This window comes from Urocampus carinirostris, chromosome 1, assembly GCF_059441175.1.
Source record: "Urocampus carinirostris isolate Australia breed hairy pipefish chromosome 1, RoL_Ucar_1.0, whole genome shotgun sequence".
Classification (NCBI taxonomy): domain Eukaryota; kingdom Metazoa; phylum Chordata; class Actinopteri; order Syngnathiformes; family Syngnathidae; genus Urocampus; species Urocampus carinirostris.
In genome coordinates, this window is record NC_142349.1 from 52,395,743 (window position 1) to 52,421,900 (window position 26,158).

At 42.7% G+C, this 26,158-nt stretch overlaps 2 protein-coding genes across 5 annotated transcripts in view; both read right to left on the minus strand.

The window, feature by feature from the left end:
• LOC148375120 (apoptosis regulator BAX-like) overlaps positions 1-6,126 on the minus strand; it is a 30,955-nt gene extending 24,829 nt beyond the window's left edge. Inside the window, exons 1-6 of one of the 4 annotated variants that reach the window (XM_088344883.1) lie at positions 5,967-6,093; positions 5,408-5,463; positions 3,755-3,910; positions 3,526-3,664; positions 1,665-1,769; positions 735-1,395 (exon numbers count right to left, since the gene is read on the minus strand). In XM_088344883.1, coding sequence (XP_088201009.1) covers positions 1,231-1,395; positions 1,665-1,769; positions 3,526-3,664; positions 3,755-3,910; positions 5,408-5,463; positions 5,967-5,978 — 633 coding nt within the window. In that variant the 5' untranslated portion in view covers positions 5,979-6,093 and the 3' untranslated portion in view covers positions 735-1,230. Of the gene's footprint in view, positions 1-734; positions 1,396-1,664; positions 1,770-2,410; positions 2,856-3,525; positions 3,665-3,754; positions 3,911-5,407; positions 5,464-5,966 lie in introns of those variants that run through there. The other 3 variants (XM_088344885.1, XM_088344891.1, XM_088344886.1) reach the window with 3 other exon arrangements.
• Positions 6,127-11,992: 5,866 nt separating this feature from the next.
• Positions 11,993-21,056, minus strand: aoc2 (amine oxidase copper containing 2). Its single transcript, XM_088344893.1, has 5 exons — positions 19,430-21,056; positions 14,846-14,964; positions 14,491-14,657; positions 12,695-12,827; positions 11,993-12,601 (listed from the first exon to the last, which is right to left on the minus strand). The coding sequence occupies exons 1-5, from the start codon at positions 20,979-20,981 to the stop codon at positions 12,317-12,319; spliced, it is 2,256 nt and encodes a 751-aa protein (XP_088201019.1). The 5' UTR covers positions 20,982-21,056; the 3' UTR covers positions 11,993-12,316.
• Positions 21,057-26,158: the final 5,102 nt, after the last annotated feature.

Here is a 26,158-nt window from a genome sequence, read left to right on the forward strand (position 1 = left end):
ATAGCCTGAAAAGTGAATGGGCGGGGCTTACGGCAACATTTCGTGCATTGTCATAGCCTGAAAAGTGAATGGGCGGGGCTTACGGCAACATTTCGTGCATTGAGGGTGGCGTCAGTACTGCAGTTGATTGGCCCTTCCGTGTCCAAATGAGTGATGTAGAAAAGCGAGGCATTCTTGTGTCCGTACGGCCAGTCCACCTCCAAAGTGGCGAGGCTCAGGGTGCTGGGACCACCGTTCAATAGCTCGTAAACGTGCACAGATAGATACTTTATTCATACCCGAAGGGAAATTCACATTTCCAGCAGCATCCCTGAGCTGAGAACAATACAATAAGTATAGTACTTATAGTAGTACTAAGTACTTGTACTTAGTATAGTACAATAGTACTACAAACATGTCCCTTCAACTTTACAACAAAATTCAATGGACTTATATTTCCATTGAATAATGTTCTGGGTGCCACATAAATCGTGTGACAGCAGATCCAGGAATAAATTTGCTGACAATGCTTTTAATATTAGATTTTAATCAATTTCACTGATTAATAGTTGCAGCCCTTCTGTACCGTTGCTCATACTTATACAAACATACTCGCTCTTTTCTTTGAAAAATATTCAAAGTTCTCACGGTGGCCTTTACTTGACGTCCTCAACACACAAAGGGCACGCCACAAGTTTCAAATAAAATTCTATAATGTAATGTGCGCCTTAGAGTCATGAAATTATGGCAATTGCTTATTTTAATGCACCTGTCTTTAATGGTTTTCAAGCAAAATCCTTCAATAGAAAAATATGATACCAAAATGTGGTCTAAGATCATCAGTGCCATTGTAGGAGAAAATGTAGGTTCGATAATCTTTTAAGTCTTCTTTCGTGATTGAATTAAGTACATCGGGAACCAGCCATGAGGGGGAGCCTTTTATTTCGTCATCCCAAAAGAACTCAGAGAACTCCAGACATAACAATGCTTTTATAGCTTCAGTTTGAGTACAACCCAAAAGGCGGCCCTAGTCCTCAGTAATCAACACGGACATGTTGTTCGTACCCTTATTAGGACATGTTGTTCGCCTCAGTTTGCTCAGAGAGTCCTTGAAGAAAGGCCTTGCAGGTCTCATGCCCTTTTTGGGAAGCTCGACTATCTTGTCAAGGATCTTCTCGAATGATGTCAACATTCCCTCACTACTGTAAGCAATGTAAGCAGGTCTTTCTACATTTCTAAATGTACGCAACTCTATTCTACAAATGCAAGTTTGTACAATTTTCTACAACACCATATCACGTATATGATGATAAAACCTAAAGCAACACCTCTGCAGATGGCGACGAAGATTAGGAATGGAAGGTTAACTCTCCTGGTATGCATGAAGCGTGCCTGCAACTCCCAATAATCAATGTTCTGTTGACAAAAAAGTGTGTTTAATGTCAATAAAAAACGTTTGAAAAGCGCCTCAGATTTTATGCGACTGGTGAGTGCATTGTAAGGGAGACAAGGGGAAGTTTTAACGGGGAAGTTTTAATAGTCAAAGTTTGACAAACGGGAAGAGTTTGATCAATTAAAAAAAAAAACATGGAAAATTTGGTACCAATCCCTAGTGTGGCGTTTACTATGTGGTTAAATTCTTTTTTTAGCTAAGGAAGAAAAAAATAAATTAAGCATGAACATACCCATCCGCGACGTTCTTCAACCCAGTTTAGGAGGTTATTCCGATAATAGACCACCGTCCAAAAATGAATCCATCTTACATACTGTGGAAGATGAGCCTCGACCATCTGGTGGACACAGAAACACGCAAACTCTGCACAATAAGGCAAACAGCTGGAATTTAAACCAGGATTTGTGAGCTCTCACGCGAATGTACCAGCCGCACATAAACTAACTTCACACTTTTAAATGATTTCCCCAACTCTCAGTTTTCTGGGTGTGCACATTGAGATGACCTCTCTTGGTCTGCTAACACCAGAGAGGTGGTAGAGAAGGCCCAGCAGAGACTCCATTTCCTGAGAGTGCTCAGGAAAAGTCATCTGAAACAGCAGCCGCTGGTGTCCTTCTACAGAGCCACAGTGGAGAGCATTTTGACATACTCTATTACGGTGTGGCATGCTGGGTGCACGGTAGCAGACAGAAAACCACTTCAGAGGTTCATCAACACAGCCCAGAGAATCGTTGGTTGCTCTCTGCCCAGTCTGGAGGACATTCCCTGCTCTCGATACCTCAGCAGAGCAAAAAACATAATCAAGGACTCTTCTCACCCCGGCCACCACCTCTTTGACCCGCTGCCTTCCGGCAGACGCTACAGGTCACACAAAACAAAAACAAACAGACTCAGAGACAATTTCTTCCGCAGAGCCATCACCACCCTTCACACACACTGCACAAAAGACTGAAACTCTTGCAAACACACTACCACATATAGATGTAAAATTGTATTCATTGCCTATGGTTACTTTGCACAATGTTGCCTATTTTGCACTACCGCATATTGCACTAATACGATCCAAAAACTGAAACATCCAATGTAAATATTTTCCGCCTCTACATCCCCACACTTTCTTGAGTAAATATTGTGTAAATTATCTTTTATCTTTTTTTATTCTCTCAGTAAAATGTAAAACTGGAGTGCCAGGTCCAATTTTGCTGTCACAATATGTTCAACCCATTTTGTAACAATGATGATAAAGGTATATTCTATTCTATTCTCCATCCTTTAACATTGGTCTCTGGTACAATGAGTTTTCGGCGGGCTGCTCGATTTCCATGAATTTCAGCTTGATCTGCAACTTTGAGTTTGAAGGACAAGTCATAAGCAGAATGCTTCCTCTTTGCAGCCCAAGTTGCCATTTAGCGGGTATCAATTCCTAATGAAAAATATAAAGAGAGCATTAAAACGTTGTAACTTCAGATATTGGGCTAGACAGCAATGCTTAACTCGTGTTTCCATACTAGTCAACTTTAGTTAATTGCTCCCCTTGATATTGACAACAATTCCCATTATCAAACAATAGTAAACCTTATAAACACAACACAGGACCCATTTAGTTTGTGTTTGATACCTCTGGTCCATGTTGTATCAAATCTTGTTTTTCCTTTTCTTACCGACAGCACTCACTGATTTCAAACTGTGGATAAATGAGAGTCAATTCTTCTTAAGTTATCTTTTGTGTGAAAAAAAAGCTGTGTCAGCTTCATTTTTAAGCAGACAAATTTTAGTTTTCTTCATTTAATGCGTGTTCTATCGAGTCAGACTGCTGAGAAACATGACAATAATTCCAAGCATTTACAAGCACTTCTCCCAAAAATTCAAGCACTTTTCATCCCTTGAAAAGACGCCATTAAAATTCAAGCATTTTCAAGGATTTCACAAACCCATCATGCCAAACAAAACAAAAAACATTCACGATTCCATTAATAAAACCAAAACTCAAGTCACATGCTGAATCAATGCCCAAAGAAAAATGACAACGGACTTAGCATCTCTAGTAAAGTCTATTTCAAAAGTATGGTGGTGTAACCATTACGCAAGCATACCTTGGCTGCGAGCTTCCCCGCACCATAGAAAAGAATGGCAATTCTTTCCCAGGTGATGCCATCCCCAAAAACTTTGTCGGCCACTTTCTTGAATGTCTCCCACTCGGTTCCTCGTACGGCAGCGACACCGTCAATTGCACTTGAAGAAAAGAAACGGATCATTGGTTGTTGAGCAGAAGGTATAAAACTATGATTTGAATTAAAAAATACGACTAAAGGCAAAACTTACTCCTGGAACTTCTTGTCGCCTTTGACTCTCTCACCAAAGGCTCCGGCCAATCGGGTTACAAACATCTGCATATGAACACTTTGAGCTTCCACATCTAATAAAGGGAGTGCAGTAGTATCTTCTGGGGGCACATCTCTGAGCGCCTGTTCTATCACACTGAGAAAGAATAAGACCACAGCTGAAAATACTTCTAGACCACTAAATGAGTCAACATCAATTAAGTTGGAAATCTTTCAACCGAACCTAGGGTTTAGGCAATGAGCGTGCTGAATCCTAACCACTAGAACACACGTGATATTACTCACCGGCCACTTTATTAGCTACACCTGTCCAACTACTCTTTAACGCTTAATGTCTAAACAGCCAAGCACATGGTGGCAACTTAGTGCATTTAGGCATGTAGACATGATCAAGATAATTTCCTGCTGTTCAAACAGAGCATCATTATGGGGAAATAAGGTGAATTGAATGACTTTGAACGTTGCATGGTTATTGGTGCCAGAAGGGCTGGTCTATCAGTCACTGCTGATCTACTGGGATTTTTACGCACAACCAGCTTTAGGGTTTACAGAGAATGTTCTGAAAAAGAAAAAATATACAGTGAAAAGCAGTTCTGTGGGCGGAAAGCACTCGTTGATGGTAGAGGTCAGAGCAGAATGGCCAGAATAGTTGAAGACGGTAGAAAGGCAACAGTGACTCAAATAACCACCCTTTACAACCAAGCTATGCAAAAGAGAATTTCTGAAAGCCCAGTACGTGGAACTTTGTGGCAGATTGGCCAAGCGGGAGAAGACCACACCAGGTGCGACTCATTTCACCTAAGAACAGGAAACCTTGGATACAATTTGCACAAGCTCATCGAAATCGGACCATACAGAATCGGAAAAATGTCGCCTGGTCAGATGAGTCTCGATTTCTGCTCTGACATTTGGATGGTAGGGTCAGAATTTGGCATCAGCAACATGAAAGCATGGATCCAGCCTGCTTTGTATCAACAGTTCAAACTAGTTGTGGTGGTGTAATGGTGTGGGGAACATTTTCTTGGCACTCTTTGGGGCCCTTGGTACCAATTAAGCATTGTTGTAACGCCACAGCCTACCTGAGTATTGTTGCTGACCATGTCCATCTCTTTATGGCCACAATGTACCCAACGTCTGATGGCCATTTTCAGCAGGATCATGCGTCATGTCATAGAGCTGGAATCATCTCAGACAGGTTTCTTGAACATTAAAATGTGTTCACTGTACACAAATGGGCTCCACAGTCAGCAGATCTCAATCCAAAAGAGCATATCTGTGATGTGGTGGAACGGGAGATTCACATCACGGATGTGCACTTGACGGATCTGCACCAACGTTGTGATGCAATCATGTCAATATGGCTTAAACTCTTTGAGGAATGCTTCCAGCGCCTTGTTGAATCTATGCCACGAAAAATTTAGGCAGTTCTGAAGGCAAAATGGGGGTTCAACCCATTACTAGCAGCATGGTGTACCTATTAAAGTAGCCGGTAAGTGTATTTTACATAAAAAAAGGTATTTGGACTTATTTAATTATGACACTTTTTTTAGTCACGGTACCAGAGATGATTGACAGACAATGGTGAAAACAGAAAGTTGAAAAATAGCGTGATCACAATCGCATTAAATGCAACCACATCTCTTGACTTAGAAGAAAAAGGTTAGAGAACAGAGATAACAGAAGGTCGTCCTGAAAAAGAAATGGAACAAAAAATCACTTACAGTGGAGACAAGAAAATTCCAAATTAAATGGAAACTTTAAAACAAATGGATAATTATTAGAACCAAAGTAGACTTAATGATTGGCCAAGGAAGAAAGAAAACATGAACTTAGGACAATCATTTTTAAAAGAAAGAAACTATAAGACAAATTTTAACCTTTTTGGGTTAGTCATCGATGCTTACACACTGAATCCATTACATTCACATGAGTTCAAGTTCATTAGATTTATATTTAAATTCAATTCATTTAGGTTCACCAATGAGTGCAAAGAATTATTGGGTAAGATTACTATTAATTTCTTATATGTGTTTCCCAAATGGGTTAATTTCAGTGAACAAGCTTGGAATAAAATACAAAGAAGTATCAAGCCTGATTTTTGATTTGCATGTTAGGTCTTAAAAATATACCGAACAATCAATATTCCAAGCAGGCTTTGCTAAAGAAAAATGTTGACGTAGAATAAAACTCACTACTTTATCCATGCTTCACCAGTCTTTTGGGCAAGGGAGGAATGCAAAATAGAATGGTTAGACATTATTGTTATTGTTACAACATGGGATATATTGTGACAACGAAATTGGACGACACTAGTTCCACATTTTACAGTGAGGATAAGGAAACAAAGAGATAAAGGAACAAAGATGATGTTTTCACTGTGTTTGTTGTAATAAGGCTTTGTTTCCTCCGGAGGAGGGGTGTATGAGGGGGGGTGAGGGACAAACAGAGATGGGGGATCCAACTGGACCTAATGTTGAGCTCACACAACGACTTTGCCAGGGACTGGCTCACTCCAAACGCCATCAAATCTGGACCTCCAGAAACCTGCTGGTATGGAGGTGCAGGCAGATCCCCCGTGGCTGTGCTCCAAATGGCTGCAGATAACATACAATCTGCGAGCGGCGGGCCTAGGATGCAGCCATAGAGCAGGACGCAGCCATAGAGAAGAATCGCTTGCGCCCACCGGGAGGGGGGGACGGGAGCTACACTGTGGGGGTCCCGGCAGCAACGGCCTGGTTGTAGAAAGTAGAAGTAAGAGGACCCACACAAAGGACTGAAGGATGCTGTTTGGGAGGGTGGGATGGCAGAGCTATGCCCTTGCACAATAGTATTGCCCTTTACACGTTGGTTAACATTGATGTTGAAAATGTCAGGAAAAAATGTTAAAACGTCATATTGTCACGTCATATTGTTAGATATAACAAAATTGTGAATATGCTTGTTTGATGTTGAGATTGTCGTGTTTGTTTGCTGCTGTTGGTGTCGGTGGATTTGTTCAGAGCAAAAAACAATTGATTTTGGACTGGACGGATCAATTGAAACTGACAAAGATGTTATATAACGAAATTGTGAATATGCTTGATTGCTGTTAAGATTGTCGAGAAGGGTTGTTAAAACTTCACATTATTTGTTTGCTGTTATTAGTGTCAATAAATCTGTTCAAACCTAAAAAAAAAAATTTGGACTTATTTAATTATCACACTTTTTTTAGTCATGGTACCAGAGATGATTGACAGACAATGGTGAAATCAGAAAGTTGAAAAATAGCGTGACCACAATCGCATTAAATGCAACCACATCTCTTGACCTAGAAGAAAAAGGTTAGAGAACAGAGACAACAGAAAGTTGTCCTGAAAAGGAAATGTAACAAAAAAGCACTACAGGGGAGACAAGAAAATTCAAAATTGAATGGAAACCTTAAAACAAACGCATAATTATTAGAACGAAAGTAGACTTAATGATTGACCAAGGAAGAAAGAAAACATGAACTTCAGACAATCATTTTTAAAAGAAAGATAGAAACTATAAGGTGGAATATCCCACGAACAGCTAAGACAAATTAGAACCTTTTTGGGTTAGTCATCGATACTTACACACTGAATCCATTACATTCACATGAGTTCAAGTTCATTAGATTTATATTTAAATTCAATTCATTTAGGTTCACCAATGAGTGCAAAGAATGATTGGGTAAGATTACTATTCCTTTCTTAAATGTATTTCCATCCATCCATCCTTTCATCCATCCATCCATTGTCTTCCGCTTATCAGAGGTCGGGTCGCAGGGGCAGCAGCGTTAACAGGGAAGCCCAGACGTCCCTATCCCCAGCCACCTCCTCCAGCTCATCCAACGGGACCCCGAGGCGTTCCCAAGCCAGCCGAGAGACATAGTCTCTCCAACGTGTCCTGGGTCGGGACATGCCCGGAACACCTCCCGAGGGAGGCGTCCAGGAGGCATCCTTATTAGATATCCGAACCAACTCAACTACCTCCTCTCAACGCGGAAGAGCAGTGGCTGTACACCGAGTCCCCCCCGGATGACTGAGCTTCTCTTTAAGGGAGAACCCACCCACCCTGCGGAGGAAACTCATTTTGGACACTTGTATAGAGAGATTTGCCTTTCGGCTCAGCTCCCCCTTCACCACGACGGACCACCATGGTCCGAATGACGGCAGACGCTGCACCGACCCGTCTGTCGATCTCCCGTTCCATCCTACCCTCACTCGTGAACAAGACCCCAAGATACTTGAACTCCTCCACTTGGGGCAAAACCTCCTCCCCGACCCGGAGGGAGCATACAAACCTTTTCCGACTGAAAACCATGGCCTCGGACTTGGAGGTGCTGATCCTCATCCCGGCCGCTTCACACTCGGCTGCGAATCGCTCCAGCGAGAGCTGAAGATCCCGGCCTGAGGAAGCCAACAGCAGCTCGTCATCTACAAAAAGCAGTGACACAATGCTGAGGCCCCCAAACCGGAATCCATCCCCGCCAAGGCCGCGGCTAGAAATTCTGTCCATAAAAATTATTAACAGAATCAGTGACAATGGGCACCCCTGGCGGAGCCCAACCCTCACCGGTAACGAATCCGACTTACTGCCAGCAATGCTCTGGCACCGGGCATACAGGGACCGCACGGCCCGGATAAGACTGCGCGGTACCGCATACTCCTGAAGCACACCCCACAGGGCCTCCCGAGGAACAAGGTCGAATGCCTTCTCCAAGTCCACACAACACATGTAGACCGGAGAGGCAAACTCCCATGCACTCTCAAAGACCCTGCAGAGTGTATAGAGCTGGTCCGGTGTTCCACGGCCAGGACAAAAACCACACTGTTCCTCCTGAATCCGAGATTCGACTTCCTGGCGGGCCCTCCTCTCCAGTACCCCTGTATAGACCTTACCAGGGAGGCTGAGAAATGTGATTCCCCTGTAGTTGGAACACACTCTCCGGTCTCCCTTCTTAAAGATGGGAACCACCACCCCAGTCTGCCAGTCCAGAGGCACTGTCCCCGATGTCCACGCGATGTTGCAGAGGCGCGTCAACAATGACACGCCCACAACATCCAGAGCCTTAATGAAGTCTGGGCGGATCTCATCGACCCCCGGGGCCCTGCCACCGAGGAGTTTTTTGACAACCTCGGTGACTTCAACCCTAGTGATATGAGAGCCCAACCCAGAGTCCTCAGGCTCTGCTTCCCCAGAGGAAGACGTGCCGGTGGAATTGAGGAGGTCTTCGAAGTACTCCGCCCACCGATTCACAACGTCCCGGGTCAAGGTCAGCAGCGCCCCATCGGCACTATACACAGTGTCGATGGCACACCGCTTCCTCCCCCTAAGACGTCGGATGGTGGACCAGAATTTCCTCGAAGCCGTTCGGAAGTCGGCTTCCATGGCCTCGCCAAACTCCTCCCATGCCCGAGTTTTTGCCTCGGCAACCGCCAAAGCCGCATTCCGCTTGGCCAGCCGATACCTGCCAGCTGCTTCCAGAGTCCCACAGGCCAGGAAGGCCCGATAAGACTCCCTCTTTAGCTTGACGGCATCCCTCACCGCCGGTGACTACCAACGGGTCTGAGGGTTGCCGCCGCGGCATGCACCGACTACCTTGCGGCCACAGCTCCGATCAGCCCCCTCGACAATGGAGGCGCGGAACATGGTCCACTCGGACTCAATGTCCCCCGCCTCCCTCGGGACATGGGCGAAGTTCTGCCGGAGGTGTGAATTGAAACTTCTTCTGACAGGAGATTCTGCCAGCCGTTCCCAACAGACCCTCACAACACGCTTGGGTCTGCCGGGTCGGGCCGGCATCTTCCCCCACCATCGAAGCCAACTCACCACCAGGTGGTGATTAGTTGACAGCTCCGCCCCCTCTCTTCACCCGAGTGTCCAGAACATGCGGCCGCAGGTCCGACGAAACGATGACAAAGTCGATCATCGAACTACGGCCTAGGGTGTCCTGGTGCCAAGTGCACATATGGACACCCTTATGACTGAACATGGTGTTCATTATGGACAGACCATGACGAGCACAGAAGTCCAATAATGAAACACCACTCGGGTTCAGGTCAGGGGAGCCGTTCTTCCCAATCACGCCCCTCCAGGTCTCACTGTCATTGCCCACGTGAGCGTTGAAGTCTCCCAGCAGTACGAGGGAGTCCCCAAGGGGCGCGCTCTCAAGCACACCCTCTAAGGACCCCAAGAAGGGTGGGTACTCCGAACTGCTATTTGATGCATAAGCACAAACAATAGTCAGGACCTGTCCCCCCACCCGAAGGCGGAGGGAAGCTACCCTCTCGTCTACCGGGGTGAACCCCAACGTACAGGGGCCGAGCCGTGGAGCAATTAATATGCCCACACCGGCTCTGCGCCTCTCACCACGGGCGACTCCAGAGTGGAAGAGAGTCCAACCCCTCTCGAGAGGACTGGTACCAGAGCCCAAGCCGTGCGAAGAGGTGAGTCCGACTATATGTAGTCGGAATTTCTCAACCTCACGCACCAACTCGGGCTCCTTCCCTGCCAGAAAAGTAACGTTCCATGTCCCAAAAGCCAGTTTCTGTAGCCGGGGATCGTCGCGCCAAGGACCCCTCCCTTGGCTGCTACCCAGCTCTCTGCGCACCCGACCCCTTTGGTCCCTCCTACAGGTGGTGAGCCCATGGGAAGAGGGTCCTACGTCGTCCCTTCGGGCTGTGCCAGTTTGAACATTCAAAAACACACCCACAGTTAACCACTGTCCTCGATGTTTTTACTATGTAGCGGTGCTCGGTATGATTGGAGCTTCCGGTTCGTGAAGTGGACACGCGGTGAAAACCCTTTACTGGCAGGTTTTCTTTTGGTATAGCGTTGTTATTGTAAACGCAGACAACGTAAAAAATTAAGTTTTTCAATCTTTGAATTCAAAACATAAAATTTCGCTGGCATAACTTATCAGCTATACCTTTGCCCTCGCAAGCCATTCCGTATTCAAAAAACGAAAGTAACCGTTTTCTTTTTGTGTCGTTACTTCGAACATTCACACCAATACAGTGTTTATCAGGGTCCCTTTTAAGAAATAATTAGGAAAGAAAATAGGCTTTTTTACGTTTTTTCAAATGCATATGAAGTTTACTAAACTTTTTTCCTGTGCTGCATCCAAGGACTAGTTTTCTTCTTCAGGTTATATACAGGTTTAATAATAAACTCTACTTTTACTGCCACCCGGAAGACTGAATTGTCATGGAACACGCCTATTAGAAGGAGCCGTTTTTCCATCCCTAGGCATCATTTTAAAGAGAGAATGTCGTATTTTTGTACATTTTTGGTGTAATATTGGTGTAGTACTATAACTGTACTACAGTTTTACTGTAATAGTAATTTGTAGTGTTTCTATGAAATTTGTTTCCTTTGAGAATGAAAGCAAAATAATCGGTTCCTTTTTTAAGCACTAAATCCGACATTCAGTTTTGGAGTTTTTTGTAGTATTTCTGTTCTGTCATCGTAGTTTTGTTTTATAAACACAAAAGAAATATAAAGACATACTTGGCAGCAGACATTTTTTTTCAATAAGTAGTACCGTCTTTACTATTAGATATTTATATTGTCATCATATTTTTACCATTTTCGTTGGGCGGGCCTGATGAAAAAGCCTGGCGGGCCAAATGTGGCTTGCGGGCTGTAGTTTGCCCTCCCCCTGGTATCAACCCTAACCTGAATATGAGCCTCACCTAAAAGGAGCTATCGTAACTGACCCCCCATCATGCATGGGTACCCAAAAAAACTCATAAAGGTTGGGGAGAAAATGAGAAGTGAAATGGTTTGCTTTGGCCACTTTGGCTCTCCATAGTTTTATATCCTTTCTCGTGATCTTTAGCACTTGTTTTCTGTTGCACTACACCAGGGGTCCCAAAACCTTTTGAGTCAATGGCTAGGGAAACAAAACTTTTAATGATGTGTTTAATGGTTTTTACATGTCGATAGAGAATCTAAAATCCGAAAACTCGGAATACATGAGGAAAATAGAGAACATAAGCCAATCAATTTTTTCACACGTGCACGTACATGCTCAAGTTGTGTTTGAACTGTTTTCTATTGGTGAATTATTAGTACTGATGCAAAGCATTCCATTTTTGGTGTGTTTTGATCCATTGACCATGATTGAGCTGAAGTCCTGGCATGCTTTTTTTGAGGGATGTTGAAAAAATCCTCCAGAGCAAATATAACAGCATGTACAAAAGTATAAGTCTCATTCAATGTGCATTCCTTTTTACTCTTAAATCCAATCCGCATTCAGCTGTTTCTTCCAAAAAAGCTTACAACTTTATCATAATCACACAATTCCCTTTTGCATGTTTATAAACGACAGATAAGTGTTGTGTTAGAAAAACATATCTGTGAGCAAAATTACAGTGCGGGTGCATATAATTCAATGACTACAGGTGGTGAGCGTTAATGTGAGTGTGTTTGCACGTTGTGTTTTACGTTCTGCTTTGCTTTTACATATTTAAAGAAATCACAGCTAGCCCTTCTTTTGAAAATTGCACCATTGATGGTCCAGATATCTTTTGTTTCCTCAGTCCTCGAACTTCATGACTCCATCAAAGCCGTTGTATGTGAAGGGCTTCAGCACAGGGCTGCAGGTCTCTCGAGCAAGGCAGCCCATTCTGTTGAATTCGCAACTTTCCTCAGTGCCTGGACTGAAGTATACCCCATCAGCAGAGTGAATGGAAGGGTCTTCATCAAAGTAGTTATGGGGACGAAGCAATACCCCACCGCCATTGCCCACAGTAACAGTGTTAGGGATATCCTCTGCATGCGGGATGTGGAGAAATCCGGTGGTCACCCAGGCAACTAAATCCTACAAATATTCCAAAAATTAGGTAGACATAAAAAAAGAAAGCTAACTGCTTTAGACAGGCATATTGACCAGCAAAATTTCAGCAAAACACACCTCTTCTTCTATGCTTTCATTGTCTTCAATGTACATGCTGAAGTCCACGGCGGGGGTCCATATATTGTTTTGATTATACAAACTGCTGCTAGTCTGCTCTGAGTCTTTATACTTTGTGATGGCAACCTTGTACCTGCACAGAAAGATGGAATATGCCATGGGATGCAATGCATACAATATCCCTCTTAATGACTGCATTAAAGAAACCGCAGTATACATATTCAATAGATAAAACATTTATGTGACATTATACATATAGCATTTCAATATGTATTAATAATATTCATATTTCTACTTTCGTGAGTGTCCCAGGAGTGTTCAGACCCATGCCAGCTTACGATGAAAAATAAGCAGGGGGCACCCTAGAGTAGTGATCAGCTATCACAGGAAACACAAAGACAAAAAACTATTCCCACACGTATCTATGTCTAGGGGTAATAATGACTCATCAATTGGCCTGCCATGCATGTCTTGGAATGTGAGAGGAATCCAGAGACACACAAACGCCACACAGGGTAAAGGGGAAATGGAATTAAACCCAAGATGTCATGATGACTGATTGCATTCACCTGTGCCCGCTCGTTTGGCGCCAGCCGCTGCCGGCTTCCTGATTGGTTACCCGTCCTACTTAAGCTCAGTACTTTCACTTGCCTGTTGTCAGTCCGTTAGCGAACCTCTGTTTTCACAAGGCAAGCATTTTTTGACTCCGACTCCCGTCTGTCACGTTTTTTGCCCGTTTTCAGCCCGTCCGTTCCTGATTTCCCCGTTTGTCTCCTGATCTGTTTTTTTGCCCCCTACCGCGTTTTCATCTCCCGTCCCGGCCAACGAGGTGGTTTTCCATCTACTGCGCTACCATCTCCCCCTCTGGAAGATCCACTTTTGCATTCAGAACACTTACGATTCCGTGAGCGGCTGGCTCCCCGCGTCCAGCGAGCACCGGATCGCGGGCGCTGCCTTTCCTCTATATTTCAATAAACTTGTGAGTAACGTTACGCATCTGGGTCCTGCTTCTGTTCTGGTCGTGACAAAAGAACTCTAAACCGTGATGCGAAAGTACTCACCTGTCAGTCACCATCCTGCTTATATATTAATCATATAAACATAAACAACATACATATCTTTTAACTGTACCTTAGGTACCTAAAGCGAAAATGTCTGTTTTTAAACTCTATGAATTAGATACGCCTTTGACATCCCCGTACAAAAGTAAAACAAAAAGCAATGAAAACAAGGAGATTCATAGACACATCATATTTTAGACTAGAGGCTAATATTCAAAAAATATTTCAACGTTGGACCGAATTGTTTTTTTAAGGAAAGACAAAAACAGCTACTTATAAGTCAATCATTATCTCATCTCATTAGCTGCACCGCTTATCCTCAGTAGGGTCGCGGGGGTGCTGGAGCCCATCCCAGCAATCATCGGGCAGTGGGCAGGGGACACCCTGAACTGGTTGCCAGCCAATCGCAGGGCACACAGGGACAGACAACTCACTCGCTCATTCGCACCTACGGACAATTTGGACCGGCCAATTCACCTGGAATGCTTTCTGTCATGAAAAAACATTTGTCAAAATATAGACAAAAACAATTCGGTGCATAATTGAGTTTGCTGAAAGTTGCATAAGTAATACTGCCGTTTTTATACTGTATTATAAAGGTATATATACATTTAATAGAAAAAGAAGAAAACGCCCTAGTGTCATGTAACTTACATTATAAATGTTAATATCGTCGTTACCGGATTTTCATATTATTATTTTTTCCCTTTTTTTTTTTACGCTGTTTGGTCTCACCTTGCCCAGGACATGGCTCGTTCCTCTGTCTCACTTTCTGGCAGATGGTCTCCGGTGAAGCTCATTACTTGCAGTCTATAGGAACGCTGATGTCCCCAAACATTAGTTTTGTTGCTCGCAATGTGCAGGTAGCGAGGAGTTTTTTTACCTTGGCGCAGAGCTGCTTCCTACAATAGAAGCTCAGAAGTGAATTCATCATTTTCATATCTGTTTTGAAAAGTATTCTACATTAGGCAAGAGCTGGATGTTTGGAGTGGAGAAAAAAAATAGAATACAGTCTAAATAGAGTATACTCATAAAAATTCACATGCAAACATAAACAACTTTCAACAAAAAGGGGTAGTAGTAGTTATACCTTTTCGGTTTTGAGTTGCTTCTCCACTAGCTGAGGAACCATAGCATTGCGATTGGGCATCCATGGTAAGGTCACATTAACAAACTCCATGTCCTTGGTTTGGAACACATTTTTGACTCCTGTGAAGATATGTATGAATTAAAACACAAACAAATTCAAATGAGAACAAAATAAAGATGTTTAGATATGCCCACAGTCCACCATTAAATGATGGATGAATGGCTAATTTTGATTATCTGAGTCGGGATTTGACTGATTTAAAGTCAGCAGTTGATTTGGATCCCTTACACATTAGACACACGACACAAGTGAAGTATTTCCTAATTCAATGAGCATTATAAAGTAATAATGATATTTGCACAGGTTAACTAAACCCGTCTTATTAAGGGTTAACACGTCATTCAACATCTGTTATTAGTTCATACCAATTTTCGCTCAAACACAAGGTACTGAGGTGAACTTGTTAATAGTTATGTTTTCGAAATGAGGAAATAGCCCCATGCATGTTTTTTTTGTGTTACATGAATGATTCTTCAAACCTTTAGTTTAAATCTGAAGCCCCCCCGACAGTGCCTACATGTACCCCAACGGGTATACATACATTTAAGAACCACTGGCCTGGATAACCAACAGACAAAGCAAGCCTCAAAAGTACTTTGATGAGTCACACATTGATCGGGTTGACTATGCCCGGATGCGAGTTACCAGGGGCCCCTTCAGGATCAAGTCCACTTGGCTCCCTTTTCCAATGAAATCACCACATGTGGAAGGGGCCGTAAGGTTTGAGGAGAAGACCCTCAGCTGTGCCTGGTTCCTGTCCTGGCAGAGAGGAGAAACCCCCCTTGGCCGCACCCTGTGTTTCCTGTCTCAGCGCAGAGGGGCAACGACCTTCAGCGATCCCGTTCCCATCGCTGCCGGTTCCATAAAAAAAAAAAAATTGGGAGCTGTCTGGTATCTATCCCTTTAGGTGGTGGTGGGGGGGGAAAGATATGTTAGGGTCTTACACACTTCCTACCGCCATAAGGTACCACCTGGGTTTGAATTGGGCAAAGTTGTGTCCAAATATCACACACCTGTGCCCTTTTATCGAGAACCATTTAAAAGGACATTTTGAACCTTAAACATCGTCGGGTCAATGTATCATTTTAACTTCCGCCACCATGCCAGGTTTGTTTGGTTCTGGTTTCTTTGTTACTTTGCACCATGTATTTTCCAGTTGCGGTTTTGGTCTTTCTTTCTGGTTTGGACAAGTCCCTTCATTTGTGAAGCCATGTCTGTTTTCTACTTTGTATCTTCTTGTCAAGATTACTGATTCGTTGGCGCCAACGGCCCTGAGCGTTGATTGATTCCTGACTCCTTTTAAACCCCTCAGCTTCCAAGAGGAAGCTGTCAGACCGTCCTGCGAACCTACGCTTTTCCAACCACCGACAATCTCCTGCCCTGTTTTCTCCTGCCTGTTACCCGTTTTGCCCTGTTCCCTGCCTGATACTTGACGCCGACTTTTTGCCTGGACTTGTTACCGCCCTTGCTCCCCCGTCCCGGCTATCGACCAGCTTTCCTGCCGTCCACGACTATCCTCGCTCCACACGGAAGTGCCACTTCCGTGTTACTGCCATCAGCTACTCGTGTCCGACGATCATCAGATCGTGGAAGCAAGCACTGCTCTCTTTCTCAATAAAACTGAGTAAAACGAACGCTATTGGGTCCTGTCTCTGTTTCTGGCTTGTGACACTTTTTTTGTTAAAGAATACCATCCCTCATATCGAGCATCCTTGCCACCAGTTCCTGTGTCCCCCACATGGGTCAATTCTCTTCCTAAATGTACCTGCATTAATCAATTAATTAATCCATTAATTAATATGTTTGTTTCTCAAATCGAGCTGACACATTGTCAAAAGGTTTAGAACTCTGCGGCGAAACTAAAAGCTGTCATTATTCCGATTCAAATTTGTCTTAACGTTCAGATGCCGTCATGCACGACTTACATTATTGGATTAAACGTTACAACACTGTCTGAAGTTTTAATGGCAAAACAATCAATGGTTCCCCTGACTTGATATTAAACCACGGCATATTTTGATTTAAGGTAATGGCGCTCATACCAGCAGAACGCAGTTTTTTGAAAACTTCTTATTTGATTGAATTGCCTTGTTTACTGCCAAACCAGTCTGCCGAGTTCCTCTTTTGCCTAGCACTGTCCTATTACTGTTTTGTGCCGTTTTGTAAGTACTCATTTTGGCAGCATCTATGTATATTTTCTTTCCTCTTTGTTTACAGACTGCTATTTGTTACCAACTAGTTTCTACAGATTATTCCATGAAACAAATGTAGACATTCTAATTTTCTGAGCTGAGTTTTATGCTTTTAGGTCTTTAACTCACACCAGCACTTGACAGACAACAGCAACTTGCAGCAACGTGGCCCTTGTCCAAATTTCAGCAGTTCCTTATAGGGGCTGGGTGAACCTCAACAGGACTCTGCTACTACAACCAGTACAGTATCTGGAAAATGTTTAGGCTGACATTGTATAGTGCACCTGAATGTGGTATTTGACGAGTGTGAAGTCCAAATAAAGAAGTCTAGAGTATAATAACACTAACAGTAGCTCAGTTTTTTGGGTTGGTTGTTTCAAATTGTTAAACTTGTCAGTTATTTTATTTGACGGACTGATAATGTTAGTTAATGTAATTCACTGCATATTTCAACGTCAAAAAAGTCACCTCCATCTGCAAACACCCATCTGCCATGTACACCTCCTGAAATAGCCCAAAAGACCTTTTTTTTACTATCTCTTGCAAAAGAGTCCTCATGTGTCAATTATGAAAAGTGAGATTTTCTCATTTTCAATTTCTGCACTTAGTTTTGAAAACATACATATGGGGAAAAATTGCAGACACTGGGATGTTGTAGGAATTCTTGAGAAAAATGCTTTAAAACGATTGTACTTGCCAATGACATGTTGTTCACAAATCACAAACTTTTATAATTTGTTGTCTTGGCTGCTAATGAAATGACGGCAAAATCAACTTTTTCACATTATACTCTATTTTAAACAATGGTGGAAATCGTTACTTAGGGAAAATGGCCCTTATGCCAGAGCCAGATAGTTGCATACCTTTGTATTTCTTGTATTAATATAATTTTAAACCAGCCAATAAAACCAATTTTTTAATAGTTAAGATCAAATCCAAAAGCTTAGAAAGCTCCGGGGGACTATTCCTGTCACCCTGCAACAAATCTTTGTTGAAAGACATGATGAGAATAATAGGAAGTAATTCCCATGGCCCGATTTCAGCTCGGACGTGGGGGCCTTTAAATCAAGAGTGTTGACAGTTTTTGCTACTGCCGTATGGTCAGGCATCATAGGAGTCTCATTCTATGAAATAAGCTTTAATGGCCCGCTGCTTGGAGTTGGCGATGGTTGAAAGCTGAGGGTGATAGAGATCCCAAGAAACCAGATTACACGAAAGCTGATTATCGATTTTGTTGGTATTTATTCGGGGTGCCTTTACAGGAAACCTAGCTAAAGTGACTAGCGGAAGCCTTAAACAGGAAGGATTGTTTAATTGCTTAAGATGTCAAGGCACAACTTCTTGTGGTGTGTCTCTGGCAAGTACAGCCTGGCAGCACCCATCCATCTCCATGTTAGGGGTAGGCTATCATGAGGGGTCTTGCCTAAGGACCCTTACTGGCCCCGGTCTCCCACATGCGTGTCTAAGAACTTAACCACTGTAATGCCAGATGTTAAAAGTACACTTGTGCACATTTTCAGGAAGATTTATATATATATATATATATATATATATATATAAATATAGAGATTTAGATTAGATTGAGATAGATTCCATTTCTCTTTTTTTTTTGATGAACTCAGTGTTTCTGATCAATAATCATTTCTCATAGACCTCCAGCCTTTTTTTAAATGACGTGTTTCTTAAGTTTTTGGTTTCTGCAATGTGTGACCAAATCAATAAATCCAGAAAATGTGAGTAATGTAATAGAAGGTCCTTTCTCCAAAAATGTGTGGAAAGATCGTGCAAAAGTTAAACAGCAAAATGTGCGAGCCATGCAGCCCGTCCAATTGTACATTTGCCAATTCATTAAATCCAAAAGTAAAATAGAAATTACAGTAGCAGGAAAGCATGATGCAAGTTGACTGATGTTGCTCACATGGTTTCAAGAAATGCTCATAGACTTTGTTTAAATCCTCAGACCTGTGATATATTATAGGTTACTGCTTGTTAGGACTAGTAGCTGAGAAATGAACAGATGAACAAACGAATGGACAGATAACAAAAAGAACAAATTAATTCCCACAGTAGATGAAACGAATGTCCAGAAATATAAGTCAAGTGATCGAGTTAATTTTTTAAATTTCAGTTGCACGCAAATAGACCCACCTTTGTTGATTACTAATGGACATTTTGTATAAGCTGTTAAATAGCTCATAACAAAATGTTTGTAATTGTTGTGATTAATACGTTTCAGATTATCAAACCTATGCAGAACATTCAAGAACATAAATAATAATGTTTATTTTAAAGTATTCATTTTTTTTACCATATAAGGCATTTTCAGACTTACCCAACACATCCAGATCCACTTTGAAGTTGATGAAGTGTGTGTGGATGTTCCCCAGGACATTTTTTGCAACTTGGTGGCCGTGTTTCAAACTGCCGTCTATCAAATAAGAGGACGAGATATATCCTGTGGCATGGACCTTGGCTTCAACAGATCCACTTTGGTAGAAGATGAAATCCCACATGTAATCATAATTTCCTATTGCAGTAATTGTCCTGAATACCAAAGCGCTGTTCACCATCCCACCATAACTATTACTGAAAAAGTCGGCAAAGTGTCTCCGCAGAGGCTGACCAAAGTTGTGTTCAAAGATACAGATTGAATTCCTATATCTAACTGGTGTTTTAGTATCGATGTAGCGGTAAGTGTCAACATAGGTGGCCTCGTGGGGGCAGTCGGTGCCACGAACAAGTTCATGTGCAAAACGACCTATTCCGATACTTGAGTCCAAAAACTTTGTGACAATCATTCCCGGGGTCACTGACCCGTACACGGACATGGCTTCCTGTACACTCAGCTCATACACAATGCGCTCTCCCTTAAAGCGTACATCATAGACCCGCATTCCAGTAAGTGAGCTCAAGCCAAAAGCAAAGCTCCAGTCCAGGTAGATGACATGGTTGCCGCTGACGCTTAAGCGTTTTCCTTCTGTAGAATACTGCAGCGGACTTAATTGCAGTAACTTCGTTTTGGGCTTCAAAGAACCATAATCAGGTGTTTCCTGGTAAATTATTTTTTTAATAGATCCAGCAGCATATTTTGCTTGAAGTTCTTTTATTGTGTCGAAATACTGTCCGTTATATAGAAGTTTCTCCACCTTCCATTTTGATTCATTTACATTTCCATGGTTAACGAGTACTTCGAAACCCACGGGGTGTATGTACATACCACTCATGTCCCTGAAAAAAGATATCCAGGTTTTTCTGTCCCCTGATCTCAGTCCACGGGGCATTTGCTCAAAAGGGAGCAGTGACTTATTGACACCAAAGCTCTCTTTCATGAGCTCTGGCAGTTTGGAGAACAATTCTTGCTCCAGAAAGATTAATAACAATTGGTATTCTCCGATGGTGACTGTGCGCGCATTGATAGGTAGGTCCATCTTGTACTTCTTCTTAGTGACATCCTGGTGATATCTGGGGTTTGGTAGCGGCCCCACTGTATATTCTTTAATTTGACCCCTGGAACCGTAAAAAACAACTACAGTGGCTTCGCGCACTGGCGCAGGAGTGACTCCATCCAAGTACGACAAAACATCTGTTTTCTTGGGAAGACAAAGTTCTATTAAAAACAAGAAGTTTTCAGATGGTTTGGTGAGCTGCCTGGTTGATATTTCCAAGTCTTTCTGTTGAAGCATGTATTGTTGGACCTGCAAGTATTCATCCTGAGTGAGATCAGCAAACACTCGGCTGCGTTCGTCATGTTTGCTCCTTAGAGGTTCCGGGCGCTGAGAGGAACATTTGGGTGCACGGTTTGAATGTATTCCAATCAAAATAATATTCAAAAGAAGTGATAAAAGGACAAAAAGAAATAAAGCCCACTTCACCAAGGAGTTCATGTTGTGCGGTCAAATGGCGGCGATGGCTGGAGAATGAAAACCGAGCAGAGTCAAATGCTGAGAAGTTTGTGTGTGCCCCTCCCCTTTTCTTCAGTATCCTCCTGATCATTACGTGGGGTTCCGAACAGCCCGCGAGGCAAAGGAAAAGGAGGACTTAAATGTGCACATATTGGTGTGCGGAATGCATGCGCCTTTTTCCCCACGGATCAGCACCTCCCTCTTTTTTAAATTACCATAGACTACTGGTTTTCAACTAGTTTATTTCAGGATCCACTGTGTCACCCTGATGAAAGCTGTGGCCCAAATCAAGAAAACATTTTCACTTCTCAAATAGACACAATTAAGTATAGTGCAGTGTAAAGTAGAGATAGTAGAATATAGTCATCTTGAAAAAGAAAAGTGACCAGCAAAATCCAAATGACGACACAATACCATATATATTCCCATAAAGGTCTGCATTACATTCAAGCAACCCCTTAAAACTAATTTAAAATACCCACACACTAAAATAAATTCAAAAGGTTAATAAAGTGTGTACCTAAACATCGATAACTATATAATTATATAGTTAATGAAGAATAACATACTGGTAAAAAGCTAAAAATACAATATTTCTAAACCCTTTACTGTACCTTTCAGCAGCGCTTCAATGGCAGATACTCATTCACCATTTTTGTCATTCACAATAATTTCCTTCTTCAACTCAATCTTAGTTGTACAGTAAATAAAAAAATACATCTATGCCGTAAAGCCCCATCAAAGTCACCATGAGCTTGTGTTATAATTCCCTTTTGCATCTTATTCATTTGAATTGCCGTATAGGACACCGCTAGACCAGTGGTTCTCAAATAGTGGGACGGGCCCCCCATGGGGCCCTGTCAAGGAGGGTGCGGACATGTTGACTTTTGGGAACTTTTTCTTAACAAGAATGCAAAGACAGGCAAAGAAAGCAAAAGAGACAAAAAATGTCTCCTCTCAAAAGTTAAGACTAGTTCAACCTGGGAGTTTGTCGTGTAAGTGTCATGATTACCTAAGTGGAGCCACCTGGGGTAATCATCTGACATGCTGGAATGCGCTTCCTGATTGGTTTATGTTCCCTTTTTAAGCACGCTATGCCGAGACCTCTGCGTCTGAGGATTACCTTGTACCCCGTTTGACTATTTTACACGCTGGTTAACTACTGTTAAAAGAAAATAACTCTGAAATTGTTTAATTGATGTTGAAAATGTCAGGAAAAAATGTTAAAACGTCATATCGTCACGTCATATTGTCAGATATAAAAAAATTGTGAATATGCTTGATGGCTGTTGAGATTGGCGTGTTTGTTTTGCTGCTGTTGGTGTCGGTGGATTTGTTCAGACCGAGGACAATCGACTTTGGCCTGGACAGATCTATTGACACTAACAAAGATGTTATATAATGAAATTGTGAATATGCTTGATTGCTAATAAGATTTTCGAGAAGGTTTGTTCAAACCTCACTTTGTGTTTGCTGTTAAAAACGTAATATTGGAATATAATATTGTGAATGTGCTTAATTGCTGTTGAGATTGTCATGATTGTTTTCTGTTTTTAGTGTCAATAAATTTGTTCAAACCACAGACCAAAAATAATCGACTTTGGCCTGGACGGATCTATTGACACTAACAAAGATGTTATATAATGAAATTGTGAATATGCTTGATTGCTATTAAGATTTTCGAGAAGGGTTGTTCAAACCTCACATTGTGACATTGTGCTTGCTGTTAAAAAAGTCATATTGAAATATAATATTGTGAATGTGCTTAATTACTGTTGAGATTGTCATGATTGTTTTTTCTGTTATTAGTGTCAATAAATTTGTTCAAACCAAAAAAAAAAAAACCTGTGCCTTCTTGACTTGTTTACCTGATTCTGCCTGCCTCCGATCCGACCTGCTTCCGTCCCACGCTACGATCTTCTCTTTAGTCCCGGTAAACTCGACCTGCTTTCGTCCCACGCTACGATTGGCTACGTGTTCCGAAGTTGTCTTCACGGCGTTGCTGCTGACGTTCAACGGTCATCGCGTCTCCCGCTAACCCTTTACACTTCCCCAAATAAAAGAATTGTACGAACGCTCTGGGGTCTCCTGCTCTGTTCTGGTCCTCCTGACAGAATCCTCAGACCATAATAGACCCCGCGTTCGTACATTTGCCCCCTGAGGACTATGAAAGCGAGAACCAGCAGCCCAATTCCCCTTTAGAATGTGCAGTTCGGGAAGTCGTTTCCGACTTGGCGAAATTGGCTGAACAAGTGAGTCAGTTACGGCTCAAGTCGGATCTGTTGGGTCGGGACTGGTCCCATCTCTCCAAAGTAATGACCCATCAAGCCACTTCATCGGTGCCCAACACTGACAGTGCACCTTCGGCCTTATGACTGCATGACTGCGCAATGACTCCCATGCCTGCCTGTTCGACTCTCCGGCCTGCCTGTTCGACTCTCTGGCCTGCCTGTTTGACTCTCCGGCCTGCCAGTCTGACTCCCCTGCCTGCCAGTCCTGATTCTGCCTGTCCCGTCTTGCCTGTTCTGATTCTGCATGTCCCGTCTTGCCGGTTCTGATTCGACTCTCCTGTTTGCCGGTTCTGATTCTGCCTGTCCTTTCTGATTCTGCCTGTCCTGTTTGCCGGTTCTGAGTCGACTCTCCTGTGTTGCCGGTTCTGAGTCGACTCTCCTGTTTTTGCCGGTTCTGATTCTGCCTGTCCTGAGTTGACTCTCCTGATTTACCTGTGTTTCCCTGTGACGTGTCTTGGGTTTATTTTTTTCCTGGGGGATTTCTGGAGCCGTCCCTTGAGGGGGGGGGGGGGGGGGGGGGGGGGTTCTGTCATGATTACCTAAGTGGAGCCACCTGGGGTAATCATCTGACGTGCTGGAATGCGCTTCCTGATTGGTTTATGTTCCCTTTTTAAGCACGCTACGCCGAGACCTCTGCGTCTGAGGATTATTTTTGTACCCCCTTTGACTCTCCTGATTTACCTGTGCCTTCTTGACTTGTTTACCTGATTCTGCCTGCTTCCGTCCCACGCTACGATCTTCTCTCCAGTCCCGGTAAACTCGACCTGCTTTCGTCCCACGCTACGATTGGTTTCGTGTTCCGAAGTTGTCTTCACGGCGTTGCTGCTGACGTTCGACGGTCATCGCATCTCCCGCTAACCCTTTACACTTCCCCAAATAAAAGAATTGTCCGAACGCTCTGGGGTCTTCTGCTCTGTTCTGGTCCTCCTGACAGTAAGTTTGTCGAAGAGAATGTAGCAATTAACTACGACCCTGGACAACGACCGGCATTATTTTTCTTTTGGAATATGATTAGTTTTTATTTTATTTATTGAATTGTTTATTTTGCAAATGGTAAGTTATGTGGGGGCGGCAGTAGCTCAGGAGGTAGAGCGAATGTTTTAGGATTAAGGGATCCCAGTTCAAATCCCGGCTTGTCCGTGTTACATATCGAAGTGTCCTTGGGTAAGACATTAAACCCCCAATAAGCAGGTTAGCGCCTTACATGGCTGCACAGATCACAGCTGCTATTGGGAAATGTGAAGCACAATGTAAAGCGCTTTGGGAAGTCATTGACTTGTAAAGCGTTATATAAATGCAGATCATTTCATTTCATGTGACACCATCACAGGATTAAAAAAGGCGGGAAAAAATACCTCACTGAAATAATTGATTAATTACTCTTAAATTTAGTGTAAAGCACAACCAAAGTGCTTCTGTGAATGACAACAGGGAAACAGTGTTTTCTCACACTCTCTTAAATGTTTGCTCATTTCTGGCAGTATAAACAGTTTAGTCTTTTTTTACAGCCCGAGTAACAACTTGCGAGGTGTCAGCATAGGGCAAATATTATTAATATAGGAAAGATAGAAAAAAATATGTTCTAGGAATATTCTTACAATATAAATGGAAAGACAGATTAAGGTCACACGTGACACCGAAATTTTTGAGTCACTGAGTCACTCTGGGTGTTCATGGCATTTAGATGGACTTTCAGTTGTTTTGGGGTTGAGGCACGAGAAGTTAAGTGGCATCCATCTTTTTATGTCACTGAAGCAGACCTGCAAATTTCCACCATTTAGTGGGGCAGAGTCCGCTATTGGAAGACACAGTTCAGTGTCATGTGCATAGCAATGGAAACGGAAATTACACTTGCGAATAATATTGCCAAATGGAAGCATAAAAATGCTGAAAAGAAAGGGACCAAGAACTGAGCCCAACCGAACACCAATGGTGCAATTTGTTTTTGTAGTTTTACTTTGTTTTTCTTCTTTTGAAATCAGGTGACCAACAAATCAGCAAGATTATCATCCGTCTTATTTGCATAAAATATCTTAAACGGGCTGGCTAGATATCGCTTTATGGCCTAGAATTGCTTGGTGATGTGTTACAAAGGTTGCTAAATTGACCATCAGTCAAAGCAACTCTTTAAATTGCCATCAAACGTGCTAGTCTTTCTGCAGGAGCGCCGGTTCCCTCTCTTGAAGGGTTAATGTTGTAAAACATTCTCTCTAGCGCGTTTGTTCCGTCACTGAGTAAAAAAAAGAGAGGCACGTGTTTCACTTAAAGGGAATTGGCAGTATTTCGGCAAATTGTCTTTCTACAGAGCATATCCTAAAACATTCATCCTCACGACACATAAGGTCCAGCATGGTAAAAAGTGGTCAGTGAAAATGCCAGTGTAATGCCTCAACAAAAAAAAGTGTATGGTCAATTTTGCAAATGAGCCATCTATAAGAACACAGTCCACAGTGTTTCAATAATTTTACGCTTAAAGATCTTGAATTCCTGAGGATTGCAATCTGATATCCAAGAGTGTTCCGGGTACTTAAGTTCAGAATGTGATTGTCTCAAAATCTTATGGTGAATAGGGAGCAGAACTGTGGCTCCTGCAGAGCTGGAGCAATGTTAGAAAGGAGCCAAGTTGTACTTCCTCCCTAAAGGGAGCATAACTTTTCAGAGTTTAGTCTTTCTTTTTAAAGAAAAGTTATTTCTCAGCTAGGAACACACAAAAAAAGCAAAAAAGAGTTGGAATAATGGATTGTCCCACAGCAGTCTAACCTGTCTTCCACTAAAAATGTGATTCATATAATGCAATGCAAAATTTGCCGACAAATGCCGTACTATTAAGCAACCGATGTCAATAATGGGAAATAACGCCACCGGAAA